At 37.6% G+C, this 16,702-nt stretch overlaps 1 protein-coding gene across 1 annotated transcript in view; it reads right to left on the bottom strand.

Annotated features, from left to right (window-relative positions):
• Positions 1-16,702, bottom strand: part of MTMR9 (myotubularin related protein 9) — a 96,677-nt gene that overhangs the window by 29,408 nt on the left and 50,567 nt on the right. Inside the window, exons 7-8 of the mRNA XM_082620303.1 lie at positions 5,246-5,387; positions 3,219-3,439 (exon numbers count right to left, since the gene is read on the bottom strand). Coding sequence (XP_082476429.1) covers positions 3,219-3,439; positions 5,246-5,387 — 363 coding nt within the window. The remainder of the gene's footprint in view (positions 1-3,218; positions 3,440-5,245; positions 5,388-16,702) is intronic.

Here is a 16,702-nt window from a genome sequence, read left to right as displayed (position 1 = left end):
GACATCCCGTGTTCATAGACTGGAAGACAACACTGTTAAGGCAGTAATAACTACCCAAAGTGATCCACAGATTCCAATGCAATCTCTATCAAAATTTTCTTACAACTCAACAATAAAAAGACAAATAACCCAATGAAGAAATTGGCAAAGTATCCAAATAGAGATTTTTCCAAAGAAGTGATACACAAATGCCCAACAAACACATGCAAAGCTGATCAACACCACTGGTCCATTAAGGAAATGCAAATCACGATAATGAGATTTACACCACTTTACACCCAGGAGGATGACTAAATCAAAAGGGCAGACAATAAAAAATGGTGGAGGTGTGGAGAAACCGGAGCCCTTATACATTGCTGGTGGGAATGTAAAATGGTGCTGCTACTTTCTTTCACGGCTCCTCAAAATGTCAGTTACCATATGACCCACAATTCCACTCCTAGGTTTATATCTAAGATAAATGGATATATGTCCACACAAAAACTTGTATACAAATGTTTAACGCAGCATTATTTATGGTAGCCAAATGATGGAAACACCCCATTCTACAACATGGATGAACCTTGGAAATATGCTTAGTGAAAGAAGCCAATCATAAAAGACCACATATTGTATGATTCCATTTATATGAAATAGTCAAACAGGCAAAGTTATAGACTAAGAGCAGATTTGTGGTTATCAGGGGCTAGGGGATGGAGGGAGGGAAAATGGATAGTGACTAGTAATGGATATGGGGTTTGTTTGGGAGGTGATGAAAATGTTCTAAAATTAGGTGCAGTGCTGGCTGCACAACTCTGAATATACCATTTTAAAAAATCACAATAAATACACTTTAAATGGCTGAATATTATGGTAAATGCATTATATCTCAATAAAGCTGTTTTTAAAAAATGTTACATCTTCCTTTTTAACTGAAGTCATCTTTTACCAAGAAGTTTCAGTGGTTTTTAAAGATGTTTTTTAAATCTTTAAAGATTTTTTTTAAATCATATTAGGCTAGTTAATACTCCAATCTCCCAAATTCACAGGGTTCAAGTAATTTCACACTTTGTATTCATAACAGATCTTAAAAGTTCTTATTCTTTCGTATGTAATATTTAAAAGGGAAAAAAAAGGATGGTCATTGCTTTCTTAGGTCATCTCTTCTAATTAAACTCTTCTGACTAGCAGAATTCTAGAACAGAGATGAATAGAACCCTAAAGTCAGGAAGCATTAAACTTTTCATCTATTGTTAATAAGGAAAAAAATAGGAAAAAATTAATAATTTATGTTCTATTTGGATTAACTACTTGTTACAGAATAGGTTCTGGGGTGGGAAGGGAAATATTAATGGCAGCTCCATCACAAATCAATCCAAATCCTACTTTTTGGAAGTAGGCCTGTTCTTTTGGCATAAGTAATGAATTCAAGTATAACAATATAAGTATAATCATTTCTATAAAGTCAACTTAAAATGATACTAAAACACCGAAAGTACATTTCATGAATTGAAAAAACTGAGGTACGATGTTCAAAGATTCATTTAAGCCTAAACTATGAATGAACAGCTCAGGGACAATCCCAACCACCAACCCATCTGAAGGTTTTCACAAAGGTTCGATTTTGCAATGCCAACATAATGTAATAGGGAAGAACAAATCTGGCTCCATACTGCATCTGTTTCTTTAATCTTTGTATTCTACTGCTTTTGCTACAAGTTAATCACTCAAGGAATGTTGCTTATAGCTTAAAGAATACATAATGGCCCATCTGGGGAACCATGTCTCCCATCCTGAGCAGTAAGCTAAAACACCTTTGTTTAGCTCCCAGGAAACATCCGGAACAGGACCACCTGTGAACAACTGCAGGGACGAAGAAATGAACTGCATCCCCTCCAGAGTCTGGGCAGGAACCAGGAAACATTTGCAACAACTTATCACCTTGTTTTTTTTCTTTTTTAACTTTACCTCCTTACCTCCCCTTTTTGTTTTATAAAAGAAACTAGCATCCAAACCCAGGCAAGATGGTTCTTTGGGACACTAGTCCACCAACTTCCCAGTCTGCTGGCTTTCTGAATAAAGTTGCTATGCCTTGCCCCAACACCTCGTCTCTCGATTTATTGGCTTGTCGTGCAGCAAGCAGTACAAGCTTGGACTCGGTACCAATAAGACATTTTATCTTGAGCAAGTTAGTCCTCTCCCAACTCCATGTATTATCAGAGAAAACACTCAGAGCAAATACCCTTGGGATACAGAAGAAACAGTGCAAACTATAAACAAATCCATTAAATCAGTCAAACTGATCATATGAATCACGTGTGGCTGCAGTAACTACAGCCAAAGCACAGTGAGAAAACTGTGCTGACACAGAACTTTCTAGAGCAAATAGTTCTAAATTTTTCCCTACTTCTGAAGACAAGAATCTGTAAGAAACTCTAAAGTTGAAATATCTGCCAATTCAGCTTTAAGTAAAAAAACATGTATTGCTCTATGTGCTTGAATTTCAAACAGGTAAAGATGCAATAATTCTATTCTTTTATGGAAACTGTTAATTGTTTAAATTTATTATTCAACTAAATGATGCCAGGTACCAGCCAAGGGACAAACCCTGCCTCCCACCCAGAGGATGCCTTTAGACTGTACCCAAATGAGAAGATTACCAGTTAAGCATCTTTAATGATCATTCTGATATGAATCTTCTAATTAAACCTATAAACTTGATGGTGTCTGGGTTATGAAGTAAGATTGTCACTCTGGGCCTGAGGACAGTTTCTTGGTATAAGAGAAAAATCTAGAGCAGGAGTAGGAAGACCTGTACTACAGCCATACTTTTGGTGACCAGCAGGCTGTGTGTCCCTGGACAAGTCATTCACTTCTCTGGATATTACCTTCCTAATCTATAAAACTGGATGGAGGGTAGAATTGAATTATATGTTAAAGCTTCTTTCAGATGTAAAATACTATGCTCCTATATAAGGAAAGTAACATTTTAATGGTTGCTCAATTATTCAAAGCTTTTTAATCAGTGTATGGACTAATTTTAATCAAATAGAACAAAATCCAGGATATGCTCTCACCTAGCATGTGACAGGCTCACAATAAATTACGTAATTTAATTTATACTAACTGTAACCTCTGTCATCTTATAAATAACATTAATGTAGGACCAAATCCTGGTCTCTTAGGAAATGACCAAAACAGCTAAAAATAAAATGGCGCCCACATGAGCAGGTACCCACCTTTCACTTTCATTGTTGCCCAGAAACGTTCCAAACTGTGAGGCATATGCATGCTCAAAGAGCAGGATGAGGAGATTCTCATTAAATTCAAATGAACAAGGGAACTGACGAAGTATCTGCCACACACAGTCCAGGAAGAGAAGAAATACAGGCGACTCCCACTTCTGCTTACTACTACAATAGGCCGACTGTGCACAGCGCTGTTGGAATGGGTGACCAGCCTAAGAGAAAAGACGGAAATGCAGCAGTCATACCCTTGTGAGATCACATTGTAGCACATTATTAACAAATTTCACACAGTTGCAACAATACTGTTAAATGGAACATCATATAATTTGGGTAGCTGCTCTTTAATGATTTCTTGGTTTAAGACAATCTTCACCAACTAAGGAAAAAGACAAGATTTCCAAATACTTAACAAGGGTATATATACAGTTAGCCATAACGTCTGCAGTTGGTCTTGGAATATCAAATAGAAGAATAATGAACTTCAGTAATAATAAGCATAAAATAAACCTTTCTAAGTCTGTAAAATCTGGAACAAAGTCAAAGAACATAAGCTCTTCAGGTATAAACAAAGGACAGCTATCCCCTTCTATCCATCCAAAGCACTGTAGACTACTGTAAGCTACAGAAGCCTCACCACTAAATGCAGATAGATATGGGGTTCTCATACACAAATTTTTATCAGGTTACTCCTGATAGTAAGTCTTTAATTACATAAGAAAAAAAGTTACTGTCATGATGACATCTGTATGAATACTTTTATATTAGAGACAAAGCTGTCTTTAGTTTCCCCCTCCCCGCAAAAAGAACTAGAAGAGTCTGTCATCTACTGACCAAAGGAAATTTAAGAATCATTTGGCTCTCTGGCCCACCTGGAACCTGAGTACTGACCTTATCCCCCCAAATCACACCCTTCTAGGTATTTCATAGACATGCTTTATCTTTGGGTCCTCGTGCTACTTTATCTGACAAAGATAATGCCAGGAACGTGAATGGGATTTTGATGCCCATGAAAATGGTAATGCATAAATAAATCAATCATACTCATTTGTTTGTTTGCTATGCATCACAAGGAATGTAGCTGAATAAGATCTGCACCAAATATTTAGGATGGTCTGACTTAAACAGATAAAGGTCAGCTGTCAGGGTGGGCAGACATGGTAAACATAACAGCATTAACATATAATAAATCTGAATTGTAACTAGAAGGGCCAGAAGTGATTTTTCTCCAGAGATACTTCAAGACATATCTAAACATTTGTTTTCAATCACAATTACATACTAAGTTACATGGTGTGTATATATTTAAATTAACCTCTGGCCTGAAGGATTTCCATCTATTTTATGAGACCTTTATTTTAGCTGTCCTTCAGCATTTATATAGGACAGCACTGTGTTGTGCCCTAGGGATAAACAGCTGAATTGGGCAAGGTTCCCTGAACTCAAAGAAGTCACTATATCTGAGTCTAGTTCAGGAAACAAGGTGTGAGGAAAATGGATCAATTTTATCTGTGAAGGAAGTTAAGGTCCCAGAGTCTTCATGAAAGTAGAGATATTTAGCTGGATCTTACAGGATGAGAAGGATTTCACCTGGCTGAGGAAGACGACAGGACAGAGATGAGCAGAAGGTAGAAAGCACTAAAGCACATGCCTTGTACTTACAAGTCCCCACTCCTTCTTTCCCCCTTGTTTATGTCTTTTATCTCTAGCAAGACTAAGTTCTGTGAGACAAGACCATATTTTACACTTTCTTTGTGTTTCCCCTATAGGTAACAAGGTACAACTAATAACGTTTGTTAGGGGAATGAAGTGCCAAATGAGCAATATAAGCAAAGAGGGAGACAGAAATTGAGAGGCAGTAAAGATTACAGGCATTTATTAAGAGGAAGAGAGATTAACTGTCCCTCAGAAAATTAAACATCTGAATCAATCAGAATTTCATATATTATATCCATTCCCACAAACCAGGATCAAACATCAATTATGAGCAGTTCCTCTGTGGACAAAATAGCTTTTCTCACCTGAAGCCACTCTCTCTCTATCAAGGCCTCAAAGCCCTGGATGGTCCTGCTTCTTGGTTCCAAGATGATCTGGGCCAGGGAGGTAACCTGGAGTGTGGAATCAGTTCCTTCTGTTCCATGAATCAGTATGGATGCTCCTTCCCTGGTAGGAAAATTCAGAGGACAAATGGGACACTCCTGACACGGTCAACCAACTCTGTTAATAATAAACATTTCTTGAGTATAACAGTTGAAAGTCTTTTGCATTCTGCTCTGTCCAGTAGGTTTAGAGTCTAAAATGAGGTACATGAAGACAGCTTCCCTTGGAGAAAATATAAAACTATAAGTCCCAAATTTAATAGGGCAAGAACCCATTTACATTATAACAAATTTCATAAAACCTTTTCCTGAATGTTTTCTTCCTTTACAAAACCAGAAAGCAGACCTCATCATTCACTAGATGCTGAACTTTTCTGCTTTAATATAGTTAACTAAAGCCTTTTCTCATCAAGCCTAGAAACACACAATTAAAGTTGTTTTTCTGTATCTCTCTGACCTTGATGCCACCTTTCCACCATCAGTTTACTATAAGGATGCCTTCATAAACCATAATGAATCTGGGAAACAAGTCCTAAACCACACTTTGAGAAGCATGAAAACAGAAGAAAATTTTTTAAATATTATATATACAAGTGTCAATCTAGGGACTGCCCTGGTGGCACAGTGGTTAAGACTCCATGCTCCCAATGCAAGGGGCCCAGGTTTGATCCCTGGTCAGGGAACTAGATCCCACATGCATGCCACAACTAAGAGTTTGCATGCCACAACTAAGAGTTCACATGCCACAACTAAGGAGCCCACGTGTTGCAACTAAGGAGCCAGCAACCCGCAACTAAGGAACCCATGAGCTGCAATTAAGGAGCCCACATGCTGCAACTAAGGAGCCAGCAACCTACAACTAAGGAGCCTGCAAGCCACAACTAAGGAGTCCGCCTGCCGCAAATAAGACCCGGTGCAACCAAATAGACCCAGTGCAACCAAATAAAATAAATAAATTCCTTAGGGGGAAAAAAAGTGTCAATCTAGAAAGTCAGTGGCAATGATACCACTATACATTCTGTAGGTGGTGCCTAGGACCCCATTATTATAAAGAGTGGGAGGAAACACCAGAAACTAAACTACATTTTCTCCCCTCCCCTTCTTCTACCTCTTTTTATTGAAATGACAGTGAAGGAAATTGTGGAAAAAAGGAAAATGAGCTCACCACTTTCCCATAAAAGTTTTATGTTTGGTTACTGTTAATTCTTTCCTCATGTACAGATATACTTTACATAGCTGTAACAAAAGGTAACTTATTATTTCCACTTTTATTATAAACATTTTTCCATGTTCTATGTCATCTATAAAAGTATATTGTATTAGGGCTTCCCTGGTGGCTCAGTGGTTGAGAGTCCGCCTGCCGATGCAGGGGACACGGGTTCGTGCCCTGGTCCGGGAAGATCCCACATGCCGCAGAGCGGCTGGGCCCGTGAGCCATGGCCACTGAGCCTGCGTGTCTGGAGCCTGTGCTCCACAACGGGAGAGGCCACAACAGTGAGAGGCCCGCGTACCGCAAAAAAAAAAAAAAAAAAAAGTATTGTATTAATGGTTACATAATATTCTATTAAGTGATGAACTACAATTTACTTAATCCTATAGTTGGACATTCCTGTCACTGCCAATTTTTGTTACACTTTAGATGGTGTACTTAGCTTTTTGTCTTTTGCTGAATTATTCTGGAGTTCTTAATTTGAAAATAAGACTCCCTGAAGTTCACCTATGGTTAAGTTAACAACCCCATTCTCAGGATGCAATCTAATGACTAGACTGAAGGGTACGAGCAAATGTTTTCAGGCTTTTGATATATATTAGATATATATCCTAGTTATCTGTGGTATACTCTAAATTTAATTCAATTAACTTAAGGTCTATTTTTACATTTTGAGTGTTGTAAGGGCAGACTTTTATGGAGGTATAACTAATGAGCTAATATACATCAACAAAGGGAACTCAAACATGGCAAAATAAAGCAAAAACTTCAATTCTCCTAGGAGTATGGAAATCCCCGTTTGTTTAAGGTAGCCCAAACTAAACAAAGGTGGAGAGAGCAAACACTGTTCTGCTCCTGGGATTACATTCACCTGCATCACCTCTTATTGTGGCTGAAAATTTAGACAACATTGTTATAAGGGTTTATGACAATTCATGTTTCATAAGCAAACAAAGCCTCTGTACTCATCATGTAAGGGGAAATATTTTTAACTTAGGTTAAAAAAACCCAAACCCTTAATATATACATCTCATCATTCTGTATTATTTATTTCTCTGCCACAGAACCTTGGTCTTTAACTCCCATATTTTATAAGATAAATGGGCTTCCCTTCTTTATTCTTTATTGTCTTGGCTGCATCGGGCCTTAGTTGCGGCATGCAGGATATTTTCGTTGCAGTGTGGGCTTCTCTCTACTTGTGGCGTGTTGGTTTTCTCTCTCTAGTTGTAGCGCGTGGGCACCAGAGTGAGTGGGATCTGTAGTTCGCGGCACATGGGCTCTCTCATTGAGGCGCATGAGTTCAGTAGCTGTGGCGTGTGGGCTTAGTCGCCCCACGGCAAGTGGGATCTTAGTTCCTTGACCAGGGATCAAATCCGTGTCCCCTGCATAGGAAGGTGGATTCTCTACCACTGGATCACCAGGGAAGTCGCTACACCAGGAATCCCAGGGAATCCTGATTCATGGCACTTGGTGCCCCTGTGGTAAGTTGCTTGCTAACTCACCACATGATCTTAAGCAACCTGTTCTATTATCAATTTTTCATTAATTATTTTTTAAATTACATATATATTTCCCTAATTTGGAAGCATCAATAAAACAAAATCTCAAAGAAAAGTGCCACCCAACTATGTGGTGACAACACTTCTACCTACCTACGGTTTCAGTGGGAATCCCCTTCTTAAAAAGGGCATTCTAACAGAGGGCAGACAGCAGAAGCAAGAAGAACTACAATCCTGCAGCCTGTGGAACAAAAACCACATTCACAGAAAGACAGACAAGATGAAAAGGCAGAGGGCTATGTCCCAGATGAAGGAACAAGATAAAACCCCAGAAAAACAACTAAATGAAGTGGAAATAGGCAACCTTCCAGAAAAAGAATTCAGAATAATGATAGTGAAGATGATCCAGGACCTCAGAAAAAGAATGGAGGCAAAGATCGAGAAGATGCAAGAAATGTTTAACAAAGACCTAGAAGAATTAAAGAACACACAAACAGAGATGAACAATACACTAACTGAAATGAAAACTACACTAGAAGGAATCAATAGCAGAATAACTGAGGCAGAAGAACGGATAAGTGACCTGGAAGACAGAATGGTGGAATTCACTGCTGAGCAACAGAATAAAGAAAAAAGAATGAAAAGAAATGAAGACAGCCTAAGAGACCTTTGGGACAACATTAAAAGCAACAACATTTGCATTATAGGGGTCCCAGAGGAGAAGAGAGAGAGAAAGGACTAGAGAAAATATTTGAAGAGATTATAGTCGAAAACTTCCCTAACATGGAAAAAGAAATAGCCACCCAAGTCCAGGAAGCGCAGCGAGTCCCATACAGGATAAACCCAAGGAGAAACACGCCGAGACACATAGTAATCAAATTGGCAAAAATAAAGACACAGAAATATTATTAAAAGCAGCAAGGGAAAAATGACAAATAACATACAAGGGAACTCCCATAAGGTTAACAGCTGATTTCTCAGCAGAAACTCTACAAGCCAGAATGGAGTGGCATGATGTACTTAAAGTGATGCAAGGGAAGAACCTACAACCAAGATTACTCTACCCAGCAAGGATCTCATTCAGATTTGATGGAGAAATCAAAAGCTTTACAGGCAAGCAAAAGCTAAGAGAATTCAGCACCACCAAACCACCTCTATAACAAATGCTAAAGGAACTTCTTTAAGTGGGAAACACAAGAGAAGAAAAGGACCTACAAAAACGAACCGAAAACAACGAAGAAAATGGTCACAGGAACATACATATCGATAATTACCTTAAACGTAAATGGATTAAATGCTCCAACAAAAAGACACAGGCTTGCTGAATGGATAAAAAACAAGACCCATATATATGCTGTCTACAAGAGACCCACTTCAGACCTAAGGACACATACAGACTGAAAGTGAGGGGATAGAAAAAGATATCCCATGCAAATGGAAATCAAAAGAAAGCTGGAGTAGTTATACTCATATCAGATAAAATAGACTTTAAAATAAAGAATGTTACAAGAGACAAGGAAGGACACTACATAATGATCAAGGGATCAATCCAAGAAGAAGATATAAAAATTATAAATCTATATGCACCCAACATAGGAGCACCTCAATACATAAGGCAACTGCTAACAGCTATAAAAGAGGAAATCGACAGTAACACAATAATAGTGGGGGACTTTAACACCTCACTTAAACCAATGGACAGATCATCCAAAATGAAAATAAATAAGGAAACAGAAACTTTAAATGACACAATAGACCAGATAGATTTAATTTATATTTATAGGACATTACATCCAAAAACAGCAGATTACACTTTCTTCTCAAGTGCACACAGAATGTTCTCCAGGACAGATCACATCTTGGGTCACAAATCAAACCTCAGTAAATTTAGAAAACTGAAATCATATCAAGCATCTTTTCTGACCACAATGCTATGAGATTAGAAATGAATTACAGGGAAATAAATGTAAAAAACACAAACACATGAAGGCCAAACAATACATTACTAAATAACCAAGAGATCTCTGAAGAAATCAAAGAGGAAATCAAAACATACCTAGAGACAAAAGACAATGAAAACACGACCATCCAAAACCTATGGGATGCAGCAAAAGCAGTTCTAAGAGGGAATTTTATAGCTATACAAGCCTACCTTAAGAAACAAGAAAAATCTCAAGTAAACAATCTAACCTTATACCTAAAGGAACTAGAGAAAGAACAAACAAAACCGAAAGTTAGCAGAAGGAAAGAAATCATAAAGATCAGAGCAGAAATAAATGAAATAGAAACAAAGAAAATAGCAAAGATCAATAAAACTAAAAGCTGGTTCTTTCAGAAGGTAAACAAAATTGATAAACCATTAGCCAGACTCATCAAGAAAAAGAGGGAGAGGACTCAAATCAATAAAATTAGAAATGAAAAAGGAGAAGTTACAATGGACACCGCAGAAATACAAAGCATCCTCAGAGACTACTACAAGCAACTCTATGCCAATAAAATGGACAACCTGGAAGAAATGGACAAATCCTTAGAAAGGTGTAACTTTCCAAGGGTGAACCAGGAAGAAATAGAAAATATGAACAGACCAATCACAAGTAATGAAATTGAAACTGTGATTAAAAATCTTCCAACAGGGGCTTCCCTGGTGGTGCAGTGGTTGAGAGTCCGCCTGCTGATGCAAGGGACACGGGTTCATGCCCCGGTCCGGGAAGATCCCATATGCCGCGGAGCGGCTGGGTCCGTGAGCCAGGGCCACTGAGCCTTCGCATCCGGAGCCTGTGCTCTGCAATGAGAGAGGCCACAACAGTGAGAGGCCCACGTACTGCCAAAAAAAAAAAAAATCTTCCAACAAACAAAAGTCCAGGGCCAGATGGCTTCACAGGTGAATTCTGTCAAACATTTAGAGAAGACCTAACAGCCATCCTTGCAAACTCTTCCAAAAAATTGCAGAGGAAGGAACACTCGCAAACTCACTCTATGAGGCCACCATCACCCTGATACCAAAACCAGACAAAGATACTACAAAAAAGAAAATTACAGACCAATATCACGGATGAATAAAGATGCAAAAATCCTCAACAAAATACTAGCAAACAGAATCCAACAACACATTGAAGGGATCGTGCACCGTGATCAAGTGGGATTTATCCCAGGGATGCAACGATTCTTCAATATATGCAAATCAATCAATGTGATACACCATATTAACAAATTGAAGAAGAAAAACCATATGATCATCTCAATAGATGCAGAAAAAGCTTCTGACAAAATTCAACACCCGTTTATGATAAAAACTCTCCAGAAAGTGGGCATAGAGGGAACCTACCTCAACATAATAAAGGCCATATACAACAAACCCACAGCAAACATTCTCAATGGTGAAAAACTGAAAGCATTTCCTCTAAGATCAGGAATAAGACAAGGATGTCCACTCTCCCAACTCTTATTCAACATAGTTTTGGAAGTCCTAGCCATGGCAATCAGAGAAGAAAAAGAAATAAAAGGAATACAAATTGGAAAAGAAGAAGTGAAACTGTCATTTTTTGCAGATGACATGATAGTATGCATAGAGAATCCTAAAGATGCTACCAGAAAACTACTAGAGCTAATCAATGAATATGGTAAAGTTACAGGATACAAAATTAATGCACAGAAATCTCTTGCATTCCTATACGCTAATGATGAAAAATCTGAAAATGAAATTAAGGAAACACTCCCATTTATCATTGCAACAAAAAGAATAAAATACCTAGGAATAAACCTACCTAAGGAGACAAAAGACCTGTATGCAGAAAACTATAAGACACTGATGAAAGAAATTAAAGATGATACCAACAGATGGAGAGATATACCATGTTCTTGGATTGGAAGAATCAATATTGTGAAAATGAGTATACTACCCAAAGCAATCTACAGATTCAATGCAATCCCTATCAAATTACCAATGGCATTTTTTACGGAACTAGAATAAATAATTTTAAAATTTGTATGGAGACCAAAAAGGCCCCGAATAGCCAAAGCAGTCTTGAGGGAAAAAAAACGGACCTCGAGGAATCAGACTCCCTGACTTCAGACTGTACTACAAAGCTGCAGTAATCAAGACAATATGGTACTGGCACAAAAACAGAAACATAGATCAATGGAACAAGATAGAAAGGCCAGAGATAAACCCACGCACCTATGGTCAACTAATCTATGACAAAGGAGGCAAAGATGTACAATGGAGAAAAGACAGTCTCTTCAATGAGTGGTGCTGGGAAAACTGGACAGCTACACGTAAAAGAATGAAATTGGAGCACTCCCTAACACCATACACAAAAATAAACTCAAAATGGATTCGAGACCTAAATGTAAGACCAGACACTATAAAACTTTTAGAGGAAAACATAGGAAGAACACTCTTTTTCATAAATCACAGCAAGATTTTTTTTGATCCACCTCCTAGAGTAATGGAAATAAAAAGAAAAATAAACAAATGGGACCGAATGAAACTTAAAAGCTTTTGCACAGCAAAGGAAACCATAAACAAGACAAAAAGACAACCCTCAGAATGGGAGAAAATATTTGCAAACGAATCAACGAACAAAGGATTAATCTCCAAAATATATAAACAGCTCATGCAGCTCAATATTAAAGAAACAAACAACCCACTCAAAAAATGGGCAGAAGACCTAAATAGACAGCTCTCCAAAGAAGATGTACAGATGGCCAAGAAGCACATGAAAAGCTGCTCAACATCACTAATTATTAGAGAAATGCAAATCAAAACTACAATGAGGTATCACCTCACAGCGGTCAGAATGCGTATCATCAGAAAATCTACAAACAACAAATGCTGGCGAGGGTGTGGAGAAAAGGGAACCCTCTTGCACTGTTGGTGGGAATGTAAATTGATACAGCCACTATGGAGAACAGTATGGAGGTTCCTTAAAAAACTAAAAATAGAATTACCATATGACCCAGCAATCCCACTACTGGGCAATCCCACTACACAGAGAAAACCATAATTCAAAATGACACATGCATCCCAATGTTCATTGCAGCACTATTTACAATAGCCAGGTCATGGAAGCAACCTAAATGCCCACCGACAGACGAATGGATAAAGAAGTTGTGGTATATATATACAATGGAATATTACTCAGCCATAAAAAGGAATGAAATTGAGTCATTTGTTGAGACGTGGATGGATCTAGAGACTGTCATACAGAGTGAAGTAAGTCAGAAAGAGAAAAACAAATATATATTAACGCATGTATGTGGAACCTAGAAAAATGGTACAGATGAGCCGGTCTGCAAGGCAGAAGTTGAGACACAGATGTAGAGAACAAACGTATGGACACCAAGGGGGGAAAACTGCAGGGGGTTGGGGATGGTGGTGTGCTGAACTGGACGATTGGGACTGACATGTATACACTGATGTGTATAAAACTGATGACTAATAAGAACCTACTATATAAAAAAAAAAAACTAGCACTAAACTTTCTTTGGGTTATTTGTAAGGAAATATGTTAATATAAATTTTTCAGACATTACATGAAATTTCTAAAAATCTTATATGTTCTGGTATAATGTTAGAAGTCAGAATTCTAGTTATTACTTTAAAATGTATATCTCAGAAATAACTAAATTTCCTTGTCAACTGCATTATTATGAACTTTTATCAAATCTTTAACCATGGTCATTTTTAAGTCTTTTGTCATTTACAGACAGTTCTGGGTGTACTCTGATGCTTTTGCAAAAATGTTCCTATAAAAGGGTTTCATCTTCAAGGAATTCATGGAAAAGACTGACAAGTACAGGTTTCTGATAACTGACTATACTGATGAACTGAATGAATAAGCATTTTCAGAACTCTAATGGAAAACTGATGAATTCATAAAAGTGCTAACAAAAGATCAAGATGAAAAAAAATTAATTACATGGGACTGAGTGAACTGATTAGGATGATTATACTTTTTGTGCCTCTGTGTTTGAATAAAAAAGAAAAAATGTTAATTAAAAAAAGGTAAATGATCTGTAATGTGCTTGGAAGCATCAAAAAGTAAGACGAATTAATGGATAGATCGGATGAATAAATGGAAAGAGATGTCATAAAAAAAGAACAATGCATGTATGAAAACGGGATCCTAACATCATCATTAATTAAATTGTTCCATTATATCTAAGAATGCATGCTACTGTCTATGTAAATTTTTTGTAGTCAATATGCTTTTTTCAAAGCTGAGAACAACTGAATCTTCTTGATGACTTAAGAAATAACAGAAGTAGGCGTTTTCTTTTCGGGTTTGATAATTTAGCCAATTCTCTCACCAGTATCTGTGACTGTGTGGTCAACACAATTGCTGTCCTGATTATAATGTCTGATTATATTGTCTAATTAATGTTGAATCTAAAATTTTTACTTACTCACAGAGCTTCATATAGTACTAAAACGTCTACCTCAAGCCCAAGTCACAGCTTCTGGCTTGTCACTTATGACCTGTCTTTGTGGAAATATTACAATTAACCCCTCAGTGTGCTGGGAAAACTGGACAGATACATGTAAAAGAATGAAATTAGAACATTCTCTAACACCATATACAAAAATAAACTCAAAATGGATTAATTAAATGTAAGACCAGATACTATAAAACTCTTGGAGGAAAACATAGGCAGAACACTCTGACGTAAATCACAGCAATATCTTTTTCAATCCACCTCCTAGAGTAATGAAGATAAAAACAAACTGACACAGCAGTGTAAAGCAACTACACTCCAATAAAATAAAAGAAAAACAAAAAAAACAAATGGGACCGAATAAACTTAAAAGTGGGACTTCCCTGGTGGCACAGTTGTTAGGGATCTGCCTGCCACTGCAGGGGACATGGGTTCGATCCCTGGTCTGGAAAGATCCCACATGCCACGGAGCAACTAAGCCCATGCGCAACAACTACTGAGCCTGCACTCTAGAGCCCACAAGCCACAACTACTGGAGCCCGCGTGCCTAGAGCCCGTGCTCCACAACAAGAGAAGCCACCGCAATGAGAAGCCTGCACACTGCAATGAAGAGTAGCCTCCACTCGCCGCAACTAGAGAAAGCCTGTGTGTAGCAACGAAGACCCAACGCAGCCAGAAAAAAAAAACGTAAAAGCTTTTGCACAGCAAAGGAAACCGTAAACAAAAAGAAAACCCACAGAATGGGAGAAAATATTGGCAAACGAAGCAACTGACAAGGGATTAATCTCCAAAATATACAAACAGATGATGCAGAAAACAAATAACCCAATCAAAAAATGGGCAGAAGACATATAGACATTTCTCCAAAGAAGACATACAGATGGCCAAAAAGCACATGAAAAGATGTTCAACATCGCTAATTATTAGAGAAATGCAAATCAAAACTACTGAGGTATCCCATCACACCAGTCAGAATGGCCATCATCAAAAAGTCTACAAATAATAAATGCTGGAGAGGGTGTGGGGAAAAGGGAACCTTCCTACACTATTGGTGGGAATGTAAATTGATATAGCCACTATGGAAAGCAGTATGGAAGTTTCTCAAAAAACTAAAAATAGAGCTACCATATGATCCAGCAATCCCACTCCTGGGCATATATCTGGAGAAAAACATACTTCAAAAAGATACATGCACCTCACTGTTCATTGCAGCACTGTTTACAACAGCCAAGACAAGGAAGCAACCTAAAGGTCCATCGATAGATGAATGGATAAAGAAGATGTGGCACATATGCACAATGGAATACTACTCAGCCATGAAAAGGAATGAAATTGGGTCATTTGTAGAGACGTGGATGGATCTAGAGACTGTCATACAGAGTGAAGTAAGGCAGAAAGAGAAAAACAAATATCGTATATTAACGCATATATGTGGATCCTAGAAAAATGGTACAGATGAACTGGTTTGCAGGGCAGAAATGAGACACAGATGTAGAGAACAAACGTATGGACTCCAAGGGGGGAAGTAGCGGGGGTGGTGGTGGTGGTGTGATGAGTTGGGAGATTGGGATTGACATGTATACACTGATGGGGATAAAATGAATGAAAAAAGAATGAAATAATGCCTTTTGCAGCGACATGGATGGACCTAGAGATGATCATTCTAAGTGAAGTCAGACAGAGAAAGACAAATATCAAATCATATCACTTATACGTGGAATCTAAAAAACGATACAAATGAACTTACTTACAAAACAGAAACTGACTCACAGACTTAGAAAACACACTTATAGGTTACCAAAGGGAAAGGAGGGGAAGGGATAAATTAGGAGGTTGGGATTAACATATACACACTACTATACATAAAATAGATAATCAGCAAGGACCTACTGTAGAGCACAGGGAACTCTACTCAATACTCTGTAATAATCTGTATGGGAAAAGAATCTGAAAAAGAATAGATATATGTATATGTATAACTGAATCACTTTGCTGTACACCTGAAACTAATACAACACTGTAAATCAAATATACTTCAATTAATTAAAAAAAGGAATTAACCACTTAGGAGTATAAAATAATTTATGACTCTAGAAAGTTTGATTTTGTAATTATTTTCATATTTCTTTTTTAAATTGTTTAGAAATGAATAACAAAATATGTTTCCCCCTCCAAAAGTCTAGCTTTAATATGATATCAATATGTTTTTTCTGGCAGACAAATAGATTATTA

Source organism: Mesoplodon mirus, assembly GCF_964341445.2.
Source record: "Mesoplodon mirus genome assembly, chromosome: 1".
NCBI lineage: Eukaryota > Metazoa > Chordata > Mammalia > Artiodactyla > Ziphiidae > Mesoplodon > Mesoplodon mirus.
Note: the sequence above shows the minus strand (reverse complement) of the source record. Positions and strands in the feature narration are given on the sequence as shown.